Source organism: Salvelinus alpinus, chromosome 7, assembly GCF_045679555.1.
Source record: "Salvelinus alpinus chromosome 7, SLU_Salpinus.1, whole genome shotgun sequence".
Lineage (NCBI taxonomy): Eukaryota > Metazoa > Chordata > Actinopteri > Salmoniformes > Salmonidae > Salvelinus > Salvelinus alpinus.
In genome coordinates, this window is record NC_092092.1 from 27,969,038 (window position 1) to 27,982,351 (window position 13,314).

At 39.3% G+C, this 13,314-nt stretch overlaps 2 protein-coding genes across 2 annotated transcripts; both read right to left on the reverse strand.

The window, feature by feature from the left end:
* Positions 1-1,575: 1,575 nt before the first annotated feature.
* On the reverse strand, positions 1,576-2,643 carry LOC139580749 (hemoglobin subunit alpha-2-like). The gene is made up of 3 exons (XM_071409721.1): positions 2,463-2,643; positions 1,968-2,175; positions 1,576-1,818 (listed from the first exon to the last, which is right to left on the reverse strand). Exons 1-3 carry the CDS (start codon positions 2,555-2,557, stop codon positions 1,690-1,692), a joined length of 432 nt encoding a protein of 143 aa, XP_071265822.1. The 5' UTR covers positions 2,558-2,643; the 3' UTR covers positions 1,576-1,689.
* Positions 2,644-12,024: 9,381 nt separating this feature from the next.
* Positions 12,025-13,087, reverse strand: LOC139580750 (hemoglobin subunit alpha-2-like). The gene is made up of 3 exons (XM_071409722.1): positions 12,922-13,087; positions 12,445-12,652; positions 12,025-12,253 (listed from the first exon to the last, which is right to left on the reverse strand). The coding sequence occupies exons 1-3, from the start codon at positions 13,014-13,016 to the stop codon at positions 12,125-12,127; spliced, it is 432 nt and encodes a 143-aa protein (XP_071265823.1). The 5' UTR covers positions 13,017-13,087; the 3' UTR covers positions 12,025-12,124.
* Positions 13,088-13,314: the final 227 nt, after the last annotated feature.

Here is a 13,314-nt window from a genome sequence, read left to right on the forward strand (position 1 = left end):
TTTCTCCATTTTTATTTGCTTCCAAGTAGGTCTACCAAGAGGAACACTTTTGAATAGAGTTCAATATCATATAGTTTAATTTACTGATAGACCTAAAGCTATTCATCATAAAACAATTTCGGTATATTCTCACTTCGACTTTTCTTAGCTCATCAAGCCTTCTCATCAAACAACATCAACAAAGTCAAAAGGAACCAACAAGTTATTTTAAACGTGTCGTTTTTGATGCTGTTGCGACTGGACAGAGACATCTCTCCAGCCAATCCTAGTCGAGGTACAAGCTAGGGTACGTTGCCAGCCAGTATGGCAATAGAATATTTAGAACGAACGACTGGGTCGCCTCCATAGATACAGACCAAAAAAGACTGAATGACTGGGTCAAGTTTCTGGCAACCGAACCGATAGAAGGAACGACCAGAAGTCTTGGGTAGCAGTATATGATTATAAATAATCATATATAATAATACAAAATGTATATTTAAATACATATAGTAAATTGTTTAATACAATATAGCAACCCCTTGTGCTTAGTTCAAAACGGCTATATGGTTGATGTTCTGGCTCAGTATGACCCTAACAGTAGCCTAAGTACAGTAGGTAGGCTACAGTAAATACAGTAAGTACAGTAAGTACAGTAAACGTACAGTTACCCTTCAAAATGTTGATAAGAATAGCCTACATCAAAAACTGACAGGCTTTTATTTCATTCTTCTATTGTAAGGCAACCAATGTGATAAATCGAAAATATTACATGTATAAAAAATTAAATGTTTGTTATCTATTATTTTTATCTAAATACTTTTTTTGTTATTTGAATCATTATTAATAAAATATATATATATATGTTAATCTGAAGGTTTCCACTCATATGAAATACAGAAGTCTATGCTAAATCTATTTTAATAATTCAGATATACTCTTTATTGCGGTAATTTTCATTACATTTAATTCATTTATCTCAGTGTATTTGTTCGTTTCTTAAATTGTTGAAGTGACTCCATTACAATTTCACATGAGCTTTAATTCGTTTTGTTTGCTTGGAATTCCACACTTCTTTCGCAGATATATTTCCTGACATCTTCTTAATAGGCCTATATTTGAGAAACTGGGAAGTTGCAGCTATTGGCCTATTCATGTAGGCCTAGCACAAAATATGTCTACAACAGAATCGTTTTACAAGTCACGTTGATCTACTACAGTCCCAGTGAATGAGGTATAAATGCCCCCTCTAAATCATTATGTAAAGCGCTTTGAGCATTCGAAAAGCATTCAGCATGCACTACCAATCGAATTTTTGTTATTAGTATAGCATAGCTATTAATATTGATTATAAGTCATTTTGCGATCATTTCAATTTATTGGGATAAGTAGTATTGTAATTTAATAGTGTCATTCATAATTTTTTTTTGCTATTTTTCTAAATTAAAGTAGTTGTATTTGCTTTAGAGTTTTGGACTCCAATTTTTTTTTAATCTCTTATTGTCGACTATCTCATCCTCTTTTTGACGCTAGCTAACTCACAAGCATCCTTTTTTTTTATACAAGAGTACGAAGAAAGACCATAGAAACTTTAGATTTCATTGATTGCACTTTATATTTCTCAGTAAAGAAGACCTTTTATTTCCACATTGAGGACCACAGCAAGTGTGAGTGCTGGCGTGTTGGTGTGTGTTGGTGCTGATTGGTCCTTTAGCGGTACTTCTCGGCCAGAGCCAGGGCCACCAGGGCGAGGAACTTGTCCACGGCAACATGGATTTGAGGGGTGAACTCCTCGGCGAACAGCATGGACAAGACCACCATGATGCAGTGGGACAGAATCTGACGACGGACAAACAGAGCCAAGAGTTCGTTTGATTATCCTGAGAAAAGTGCAATGACACCTTCTGCAAACGTTATAGGTAGGCTAATACATGGCCCATATGCCTATATAGCATGTGGTTATATTGGCTATAGTTCGTGATAATTACCTTGAAGTTGACGGGGTCAACTCGAAGCATGAAGGCGTGCAGCTCGCTCAGGGTAAGGAGACCACCGGCCAGGTCATCGATCTTGCTCACCGCCTCGTACACGCCACCCATGACCGTGATGCCGTGCTTCCTAACGGGAGCGCCTTTGGGGCTCAGGTCCTTCCAGTGGGCAAAGTAAGACTTGGTCTGGGGGTACACCACGATCAACCTGCATGGAGCAAGGATAGAAATGATTGCTTAGGGTAAGTGGTAATTGTTCTGTCGAGCATATCAATACTCAGTACCAATAACACTCTGTATCTGACAAGTATCAGTCATGCAGTCAATTTCAGGAACTGGTTTGTATTTTTAGAAATTCATATAGGCCTGTTAGATCATATTATATTAGAGTTGTTTAATACAATAATGTCTAATACAAATGCTATAAATCGAACGAGTTTAGATATGCTACAACGGGGCGGAGTCTAACTGATGATAAAGTATCTTCATCGTTACCTGGCGAGAGCCTCGGCGCCGATCTCGTCGGACCTGCTGGAGACTTTCGCAAAGAAGTCCTTGACGATGACTTTTTCCTTAGCTGACAGGCTCATTTTGGCAAGAGGTTCTGCTGTACCACACAAGATATTCAGAGGATGAATGAAGCTTTAGAAGGGTCTGGAGTTAGACGGATCCCGACACCTATTTTAAGGTTCAAGACATAAATGTCACCAAACCCCACCTCTACTCGTTTTCTATTGGCTATGATGAGATCATTGAGTAAAATGATGGAGTGAGATGGCGCATCAGTTCTGTGAATTTAGGGTGTTGTCTTGTCTTATCGCTTTAGGCTATGTATGGTAACACAGCACACATCCTTACGCGTTTGACATAGACATATAGGAGTAACCAAGTTCATTGCTATGCGTTGCCGCCCTATCTATTAGAGCTAAATATAGCCTAGAAACACTTCTCTAAAAATGTATTCTACTTTTTTGAAAATAGGGACTTTGATATCTTACGACGAAACAGATATGATCTGTTATAATGCAAATATATATCGAACACAATATATCGATGACGAAGACGTAAGTCTTAAGTATGACAATTGATCTGTTCTTATGAAAATAGATGATACTTTGAACCAATTTTTACTTTCTAAAAATGGTGCACAATTAAGAAGATAGAAAAGTGACCGTTTTATAATTGATTGAGTTGCTAACAGAGGAGTGGTGACTTGAAATTAACAGATGGGGGAAAAAACAGAATGAAGACCAACATTCGATAGGTTCTCAACGAATATAATGATTTCTAGAATTAAGTGGCTGGTATCGTGATACTGAGGAAAGGAAATGTTATGTAACTGTCTTTATGAATGTGTTATGTGGCAGCTGCCATCTCCTACACCTGCCTATGTGATGAGGAATGCTCTGCTTGGGAACAGTATAGCCACAGTAGAGAGACATATGGTCATACATTTTATTGGGATGCTTTCATGAAATAAATGTAAAACGCATATATTCGCCATTCACTCATAGACTTTCTCAGATCATGTGTGGGCCTACTGTATGTGCTTAAAGATAACACAGGAATGTCAGACTTGTGGAACATTTGAGGTGTAAAAAAGCTTCACATTTTTATAATTTCAGACTTGATTTTCCTTTACGAAAAATGTATCAACCCCTAAAAAAAATGTCCATTAATTATAATCCACATAATAATTCATATTTTCTGTTGATGCAGGATAATGTTTCCTGCTGTAGCAAACTGAAAATAAGATCCTACATCTGTATGTTTGCCATTCTTATCTTCTAAAACCCCACGTATGTCACAGCTGGAGAGGCCAGGGCCAGCTGCTGTAGGGGCCTGCATGGAACAGGTTGCTGTGGATCACGTCACGTAGGCTACGGTAATCATATAGCTCATGTATGGATCTGGTATAGGAAACTTGAATATTTCCCCTTATGGAGAATTAAAAATTGTGGCAAATATGTCAAACGCATTTAAAAAATGAATATGGGGCAGTTTCCTTCACCAAACCAAATAGCTTTTGCTAAATGTAGCCCACACGTAAGTGGATGTCAATTGTATCAAACAAAACGAAAACGAATCTTAGCAGGGGATTAAACATTTCTGGAATTATAGTGTTTTGCATGACGGATATCAATATGACACAGCTACAGTAAAATAATGCCAATTTAAAGTAAAAACTTTTGACAAATGCATATTAACTGTTAATGGCTCAAAAGACAATGCATTTATTTTGACAGTAAAAAAAAATATTTGCGCATTCCATCCATGGTGCATTGATATGCGTTTTATAGCCCACTGTTTCTTCTCAGTAAAGAAATACATATAGGTGTATCACTTCGTAGTTTTGTTTTTGTATGTTTTATGTATTAATAATCAAATCTATGTTTGTCACGTGTTATAGCCAGCAACAGCCTGCACAACTCTGTAGGCTTGTTGACATCCATTCGCTAATTTGTTCATGATGTCAAATGTATTATGTAATCACGGTTGGGGAGTAATCCGTTACATGTAAGGGATTAAACAATTTGTAACTGTAATCCGTTACGTTACCAGCAAAAATATTGAAATCAGATTACAGATACTTTAGAAAAACTAGATGATTACTTCGAGGATTACTTTTAAATTCAGAAAGGATGTTTGCGAAAAAAATCTTTGACACTTTTGTTCTCAATTACATTCAAATCTGCATTGAAAAAAGGCGCAAATTTAAATTTGTTTCACCTGAGCGAGTCTGACCACAAGTCAGAGACCACTATGATGACACACCAAATGTGTTTGATGGATCGCAGGAAAAGAGCACGAATAGGCTTTTGTAGGCTACAGTACTAGCGTTATGTGCATATATGCACGAATTGAGGCCGTCAAATGTTTTTTATAATCAATCCTCAGGTTGTTTTTAACAAACATAATCGATAATATTTCAACCGGACCGTAACCTATTCAATAAGAGAGAAAAGCAAAATGGAGAGCACCCTCTGGCGCGCAGGCACTATTCAGAGGACACCTGACTACTTTTGAAAAATATCGTTTATTTTTCAAAATAAAAGCCTGAAACTATGTCTAAAGCCTGGTCACAGCCTGAGGAAGCAATTGGAAAAAGAATCTGGTTGATACCCCTTTAAATGGAAGAAAGACTGGCCAGGAAACACAGATAAAAATATATATTTATATCACTTCCAGGTTATATTTTCTCAGGTTTTCGCCTGCAGAATCAGTTTTGTTATACTCACAGACAATATTAAAAAAAAAAATTGACATGTTTCTACGACCATTACGGATACTTTTTGGAATTTTCGTCGAACGGAACGAGGCTGTAGTTTTCTCAACATAACCCGCAACCCAAATGGCGTTTTTTTGTTATAAAAGTAATATTTATCGAACAAAAAGAACATTGGTTGTGTAACTGGGAGTCTCGTGAATGCAAACATCCGAAGATTATCAAAGGTAAGCGATTCATTTTATTGCTTTTCTGACTTTCGTGACCAAGCTAACCAAGCTATTATAAGGCTAACTGTTCTAGCATTGATTGATACACTCACAAAAGCTTAGATTGCTTTCGTTGCAAAGCATATTTTCAAAATCTGATATGATAGGTGGATTAACAACAAGCTAAGTTGTGTTTTGGTATATTTCACTTGTGATTGCATGATTATAAATATTTTTTGTAATATTTTTGTATCTGATACGTTTGGGAATTTTCTTCTGCCTTTCAGCACCGGAACGAGGCTGTAGTTTTCTCAACATAGTGCGCAACCCAAATGCCGTTTTTTTGTTATAAAAGTAATATTTATCGAACAAAAAGAACATTTGTTGTGTAACTGGGAGTCTCGTGAATGCAAACATCCGAAGATTATCAAAGGTAAGCGATTAATTTTATTGCTTTTCTGACTTTCGTGACCATGCTAATTTGGGGCTAGCTGTTGTAGCATTGATTGATACACTCACAAAATCTTGGATTTCTTTCTCTGTAAAGCACATTTTCAAAATCTGACACGATGGGTGGATTAACAACAAGCTAAGCTGTGTTTTGGTATATTTCACTTGTGATTGCATGATTTATAAATATTTGTAGTAATATTTTTGAATTTGGCGCCCTGCTTTTCAGCGGTTGTTTAGGGAAATTATCCCGTAATCGGGATCTGTGCGCAGAAAGGTTAAAGTGCAATTCGTCTGAGCTTCTATACAATTATGCATGCGTAAAAGGAAAACACGTGATCAACAAACAGGTGCTTCTTAATGTTTTTCATTGAGGAGTGAAGCACATAAGCATACATGCGGTCTCCTCTGTCAGCTACAGTGGGGAGAACAAGTATTTGATACACTGCCGATTTTGCAGGTTTTCCTACTTACAAAGCATGTAGAGGTCTGTAATTCTTATCATAGGTACACTTCAACTGTGAGAGACGGAATCTAAAACAAAAATCCCGAAAATCACATTGTATGATTTTTAAGTAATTAATTAGCATTTTATTGCAAGACATAAGTATTTGATACATCAGAAAAGCAGAACTTAATATTTGGTACTGAATCCTTTGTTTGCAATTACAGAGATCATACGTTTCCTGTAGTTCTTGACCAGGTTTGCACACACTGCAGCAGGGATTTTGGCCCACTCCTCCATACAGACCTTCTCCAGATCCTTCAGGTTTCGGGGCTGTCGCTGGGCAATACGGACTTTCAGCTCCCTCCAAAGATTTTCTATTGGGTTCAGGTCTGGAGACTGGCTAGGCCACTCCAGGACCTTGAGATACTTCTTACGGAGCCACTCCTTAGTTGCCCTGGCTGTGTGTTTCGGGTCGTTGTCATGCTGGAAGACCCAGCCACGACCCATCATCAATGCTCTTACTGAGGGAAGGAGGTTGTTGGCTAAGATCTCGCAATACATGGCCCCATCCATCCTCCCCTCAATACGGTGCAGTCGTCCTGTCCCCTTTGCAGAAAAGCATCCCCAAAGAATGATGTTTCCACCTCCATGCTTCACGGTTGGGATGGTGTTCTTGGGGTTGTACTCATCCTTCTTCTTCCTCCAAACACGGCGAGTGGAGTTTAGACCAAAAAGCTCTATTTTTGAATCATCAGACCACATGACCTTCTCCCATTCCTCCTCTGGATCATCCAGATGGTCATTGGCAAACTTCAGACGGGCCTGGACATGCGCCTGCTTGAGCAGGGGGACCTTGTGTGCGCTGCAGGATTTTAATCCATGACGGCGTAGTGTGTTACTAATGGTTTTCTTTGAGACTGTGGTCCCAGCTCTCTTCAGGTCATTGACCAGGTCCTGCCGTGTAGTTCTGGGCTGATCCCTCACCTTCCTCATGATCATTGATGCCCCACGAGGTGAGATCTTGCATGGAGCCCCAGACCGAGGGTGATTGACCATCATCTTGAACTTCTTCTATTTTCTTCTATTTTCTAATAATTGCGCCAACAGTTGTTGCCTTCTCACCAAGCTGCTTGCCTATTGTCCTGTAGCCCATCCCAGCCTTGTGCAGGTCTACAATTTTATCCCTGATGTCCTTACACAGCTCTCTGGTCTTGGCCATTGTGGAGAGGTTGGAGTCTGTTTGATTGAGTGTGTGGACAGGTGTCTTTTATACAGGTAACGAGTTCAAACAGGTGCAGTTAATACAGGTAATGAGTGGAGAACAGGAGGGCTTCTTAAAGAAAACCTAACAGGTCTGTGAGAGCCGGAATTCTTACTGGTTGGTAGGTGATCAAATACTTATGTCATGCAATAAAATGCTAATTAATTACTTAAAAATCATACAATGTAATTTTCTGGATTTTTGTTTTAGATTCCGTTTCTCACAGTTGAAGTGTACCTATGATAAAAATTACAGACCTCTACATGCTTTGTAAGTAGGAAAACCTGCAAAATCGGCAGTGTATCAAATACTTGTTCTCCCCACTGTATATGGAGACTGACTCTAGTGGTACTGCCTGCCCAGAGCAGACACCAGCACTGACAAGAACTTGGGTACACGATCAGACACCTGAGGGGAGCGGAGAGGCTGACAGTGTGTGGCAGAACAACAACAGAAGATGACTAAGAGGATGAAGATTTAAGGGACTAACACTCCAAATTAAAGTAAATCTACGTTTTCTTATTTTACCTTGACAGGGACTTTGGGCCAACGTCGTCATAGTCTAGTTTGGAGAAGATGTCGGAGATGGCCGCGTGCTCTTCATCTGTCCACTCAACCATGGTTGCTCGTGATGATTTAGCTTAGGTTCTAGAGAGATTCGGAGTCATGAATAAGTTTGGAAAAACTTTATTTTTATGTTATTTGTGCACTCCGCCCCAAATACGAAAAAGTGGAATGATTGGTTGGAGATAAGACATTGTTGAACATTGTTGAATAGGCCCTTCTTTAGGCCTACTATCCAGCGGTTTTCGGTGAAACAGCTAAAACCCTTCCACTGGGTAACCCTCACGTTATATAGCCTATACGCAACACTATCCGAAGTGTCCATAACATGCTGACCAAAATACATTTAGAAATCCATGTTATTCAATTATTGCACCCACACTGCTCGCGTGCGCCAACGAGCATCTGCAATGCCAATGGCTAAAATAGAACTCCTTTCTATTTCTGACTAACTGTTTTGCCGGTAGTCGTGGTAATACTATGAAAGTTTAGATGCCAATCACCATATAAGTTCAAAGATGAAAAAGCCTGGAAGGAGGAGAGATGACTAGAAACGATTCAGTTGACCGTTTTATGTGTGGATTAATTGTCGGAGTAGAGGACCTTGTGCATTTCAGGTAAAATAACAACTCAATGTTTATATCCCAGGACAAATTAGCTAGAAACAGCAAGCTAGCTAAATAGGACATACATGTTTAATGCTTTTCGACCTGTCCCCAAATTAATGTAATTGGTTCAGAGTTTGTTTTGATATTTCAACCTGCGTGTCGTGATCGCGTTTGGTGTGGGGGGGAAAAATGAATGTATGCACGATGGCACACGATGGCGCACGCGTAGCCGGTTTGGGTTCCGTGTAAGTTGACTGTGCCTTTAAACAACTTGGAAAATTCCAGAAAATTATGTCATGGCTTTAGAAGCTTCTGATAGTCTAATTGACATCATTTGAGTCATTTGGAGGTGTACCTGTGGATGTATTTCAAGGCCTACCTTCAAACTCAGTGCCTCTTAGCTTGACATCATGGGAAAATCAAAAGACCTCAGAAAAATAATAGTTGACCTCCACAAGTCTAGTTCATCTTTGGGAGCAATTTCCAAACGCATGAAGGTACCACATTCATCTGTACAAACAATAGTGCGCAAGTATAAACACCATGGGACCATGCAGCCGTCACACCGCTCAGTAAGGAGACGCTTTCTGTCTCCTAGAGATGAACGTACTTTGGTGCGAAAAGTGCAAATCAATCCCAGAACAACAGCAAAGGACCTTGTGAAGATGCTGGAGGAAACAGGTACAAAACTATCTATATCCACAGTAAAACGAGTCCTATATCGACATAACCTGAAAGGCCGCTCAGCAAGGAAGAAGCCACTGCTCCAAAACCGCTATAAAAAAGCTAGACTAGGGTTTGCAACTGCACATGGGGACAAAGGTCAGCATGAGAAAAAACACTTACAAGTTTCAAGTCTCTAGGTCAAACGGGCGACATATATAAGGGTTTAAGTGAGACTGCTTATAACAGTGCTACCTATAGGCCAATTGGTGCCATTATTTTTGACCAATTTACTCATGGCCTCTAGTTTCTGTGTGCCAAATTAGAAACAAGTTACAAATCTATGCCGGGTTATTTGACCATGTCAAGAATTTTTTTTATAATAATTGAGAGAATAACAATAGGTTTCACAGCTTTGCTGTGAACAGCTAATGACAAATTATAAAAATGTAATTGTTATTGAATAGGAAAACGTATTACTGCAAAACATATATTTTTTATGCATTGTAGAAAATAATGTGGGCTAGCAAATTGTCTTGTCCTAATGATTATGTGTGGAGGTGTAGTGACATGTTTTGAGTAAAAATGTTTAAATATATATTGTTTTAATGCCATCAATTAAACAAAAGCATTATATGTACTGGATGATTAGAAAATACTAAAATTATTAGAAAATACCTGTCCCTCAATTTCTTGTCCTTGGTGTTATCGCTTCAAAGGAATTTAAGTTTTGAAAACACACAACTGCCTTGAGAAGTAAACTCAGCAAAAAAAGAAAACGTCCTCTCACTGTCAACAGTGTTAATTTTCAGCAAACTTAACAGGTGTAAATATTTGTATGAACATAACAAGATTCAACAACTGAGACATAAACTGAACAAGTTCCACAGACATGTGACTAACAGAAATGGAATAATGTGTCCCTGAACAAAGGGGGGGTCAATATCAAAAGTAACAGTCAGTATCTGGTGTGGCCACTAGCTGCATGAAGTACAGTACTGCAGTGCATCTCCTCCTCGTGGACTGCACCAGTTTGGCCAGTTCTTGCTGTGAGATGTTACCCCACTCTTCCACCAAGGCACCTGCAAGTTCCCAGACATTTCTGGGGGGAATGGCCCTAGCCCTCACCCTCCGATCCAACAGGTTCCAGATGTGCTCAATGGGATTGAGCACCTCACCCTCTGATAGCTTGCTCATTATTATTATTCTTTTGTAAATTTTGGGTTTTGACTTGTTGAAACCTGCAAAAACAATTTATAGACGTTAGTGAATCATCAATACTGGATCCGTAATGTGGAAGTTGGACTTCAATGAACTTGCAAAGCAAATGTTATAGATTTTTTACCTTTATTTAACTAGGCAAGTCAGTTAATAACAAATTCTTATTTTCAATGACAGCCTAGGAACAGTTGGTTAACTGCCTTGTTCAGTGGCAGAACAACACATTTTCACCTTGTCAGCTCAGGGATTTGATCTTGCAACCTTTTGGTTTTTAGTCCAACGCTCTGACCACTAGGTTACCTGCCGCCCCAGGTAGCCTAGATTTAGCAATGTTAATGATTAATCACACATGTATAGGCTATCTGGGAATTAAACTTTAATTACCCTGAAAGCGTCGCTGTATCTAGGTTAATATTGACAAGTATAAAATGTTTCATTGGTTGGAACAAGTTAATTTGGTACTTAGCCGAATGAGCAACCTGGTAAAAAGGTTTGTTTGGCAATGTTAATTCCTTGTTAAATCGAATGAGACAACGATATCCAATTAGTTGCGATATTATAAAGTGTAACCAGTTGTTACAGATGTGAGAAGACGTTTTGCCCTCACATTGGATTTTTAAATTTTTTAACAATTGTTGCAGATTCTTCACCACAAGGGGTCACTGACCCTGAAAATGGAAATCACACGGGATTCCAGCAAAGGCGGGACTTCGGTCGCCAAAATCGTGGGATTTACGCTGTAAACAAATAAAATGGCTTCTCTCTGTTTGTTAGCTTACCTTCTAATACAAGCTAGCTAATGAGTTAATTGTTACATGATTAATTTAATTCGGTAACAATTAAACATAGTTAGTTTATTAGATACATAACCGTCTTCAGATTAATTTTAAAGTCATGACATGACATTCAAATGTCTCACTGGTGTTATCACTGGTGTTACTGCTCCTCAGTTTTGTTACTGCTGCTGCTGGTAAAACCTGTGATTATCACTAACACCATTGAACTTTTTGTCTATGTAAGTTATTATCAAAGTTCCTACAAATATGCTAGCAACACAAAAAAAGCATTAGGTTTTATTACAGTATCTTAACCAAATGCTACTGTGTTAATTTTGTCAGGTATGGCCAACTTAAGTGCAGCAGAGAAGCAGAAGCTATACAATGCAGGGAAACTGCAAAAATACCCCTTTTGTATTTCAATTGAGTGTCAATAGGGGAATTGTAACATATTCCATTACATTTTCTGTTTTAAGATGTAATAAATGGTTGAAGGTGCTTTGAATAATCATGTGACAAGTCATTGGTTACATTATGTGCAGTGTAACATGTGTTTTGTATATATGGTATTTTTACCAACCTAATTATAAGATTATTCAAAGGTAAACATAATAAGGATAGAATTACTACATTTCGATGTAACTTTTTATTTCTCAAAGAAGAAGAGCATTATTTCCACACTAAGGACCACAGCAGGTGTGAGTGATGGCGTGTTGGTGCTGATTGGTCCTTTAGCGGTACTTCTCGGACAGAGCCAGGGCCACCAGGGCGAGGAACTTGTCCACGGCAACATGGATCTGAGGGGTGAACTCTTCGGCGAACAGCATGGACAAGACCACCATGATGCAGTGGGACAGAATCTGACGAGGGACAAACAGAGCCAAGCGTCAGTTTGATTTTACTTAGAAAAGTGCAATGACACCTTCTGCAAACGTAGTAGGTAGGCTAATACATGGCCCATATGCCTATACAATTGCACCTCCAGTAGGTTACACCCATATTCACTGGCCATACAGCATTCGTAAAAAACATAGTTACACGTGATAATTACCTTGAAGTTGACGGGGTCAACTCTAAGCACGAAGGCGTGCAGCTCGCTCAGAGTAAGGAGACCACCGGCCAGGTCATCGATCTTGCTCACCGCCTCGTACACGCCACCCATGACCGTGATGCCGTGCTTCCTAACGGGAGCCCCATTGGGGCTCAGGTCCTTCCAGTGGGCAAAGTAAGACTTGGTCTGGGGGTACACCACGATCAACCTGCATGGAGGAAGGATAGAAAGTATTGGTTAGGGTAAGTGGTAATTGCTCTGTCGAACATATCAATACCATTTTGTTTCTGATAAAGGATGCGTTGAATGATCAATTATGCAGTCAGTTTCAGGAACTGGTTTGTATTATTAGAAATTCATATAGGCCTGTTAGATCATATTCTATTAGAGTTGTATACAATTTCCATAAATCGAACGAGTTTAGATAGACACCGCCCCGTTGTAGCCTAACTGATGATAAAGTATCTGCATCGTTACCTGGCGAGAGCCTCGGCGCCGATCTCGTCGGACCTGCTGGAGACTTTCGCAAAGAAGTCCTTGACGATGACTTTTTCCTTAGCTGACAGGCTCATTTTGGCAAGAGGTTCTGCTGTACCACACAAGATATTCAGAGGATGAATGAAGCTTTAGAAGGGTCTGGAGTTAGACGGATCCCGACACCTATTTTATGGCCCAAGACATACATGTCACCAAACCCCACCTCTACTCGTTTTCTATTGGCTATGATGAGATCATTGAGTAAAATGATGGAGTGAGATGGCGCATCAGTTCTGTGAATTTAGGGTGTTGTCTTGTCTTATCGCTTTGGCGTTGCCGCCATATCTATTAGGGCTAAATATAGCCTAGAAACATTTCCCCCAAAAAATGTAG

Excerpts from the sequence above, each read along its gene's own strand:
- LOC139580749 (XM_071409721.1), bottom strand. The coding sequence starts at position 2,557 with ATGAGCCTGTCAGCTAAGGAAAAAGTCATCGTCAAGGACTTCTTTGCG. Across the intron at positions 2,176-2,462 it reads GGCGCCGAGGCTCTCGCCAG|GTTGATCGTGGTGTACCCCC; the intron begins GTAACGATGAAG and ends TGCTCCATGCAG. Across the intron at positions 1,819-1,967 it reads TTGACCCCGTCAACTTCAAG|ATTCTGTCCCACTGCATCAT; the intron begins GTAATTATCACG and ends GTCCGTCGTCAG.
- LOC139580750 (XM_071409722.1), bottom strand. The coding sequence starts at position 13,016 with ATGAGCCTGTCAGCTAAGGAAAAAGTCATCGTCAAGGACTTCTTTGCG. Across the intron at positions 12,653-12,921 it reads GGCGCCGAGGCTCTCGCCAG|GTTGATCGTGGTGTACCCCC; the intron begins GTAACGATGCAG and ends TCCTCCATGCAG. Across the intron at positions 12,254-12,444 it reads TTGACCCCGTCAACTTCAAG|ATTCTGTCCCACTGCATCAT; the intron begins GTAATTATCACG and ends GTCCCTCGTCAG.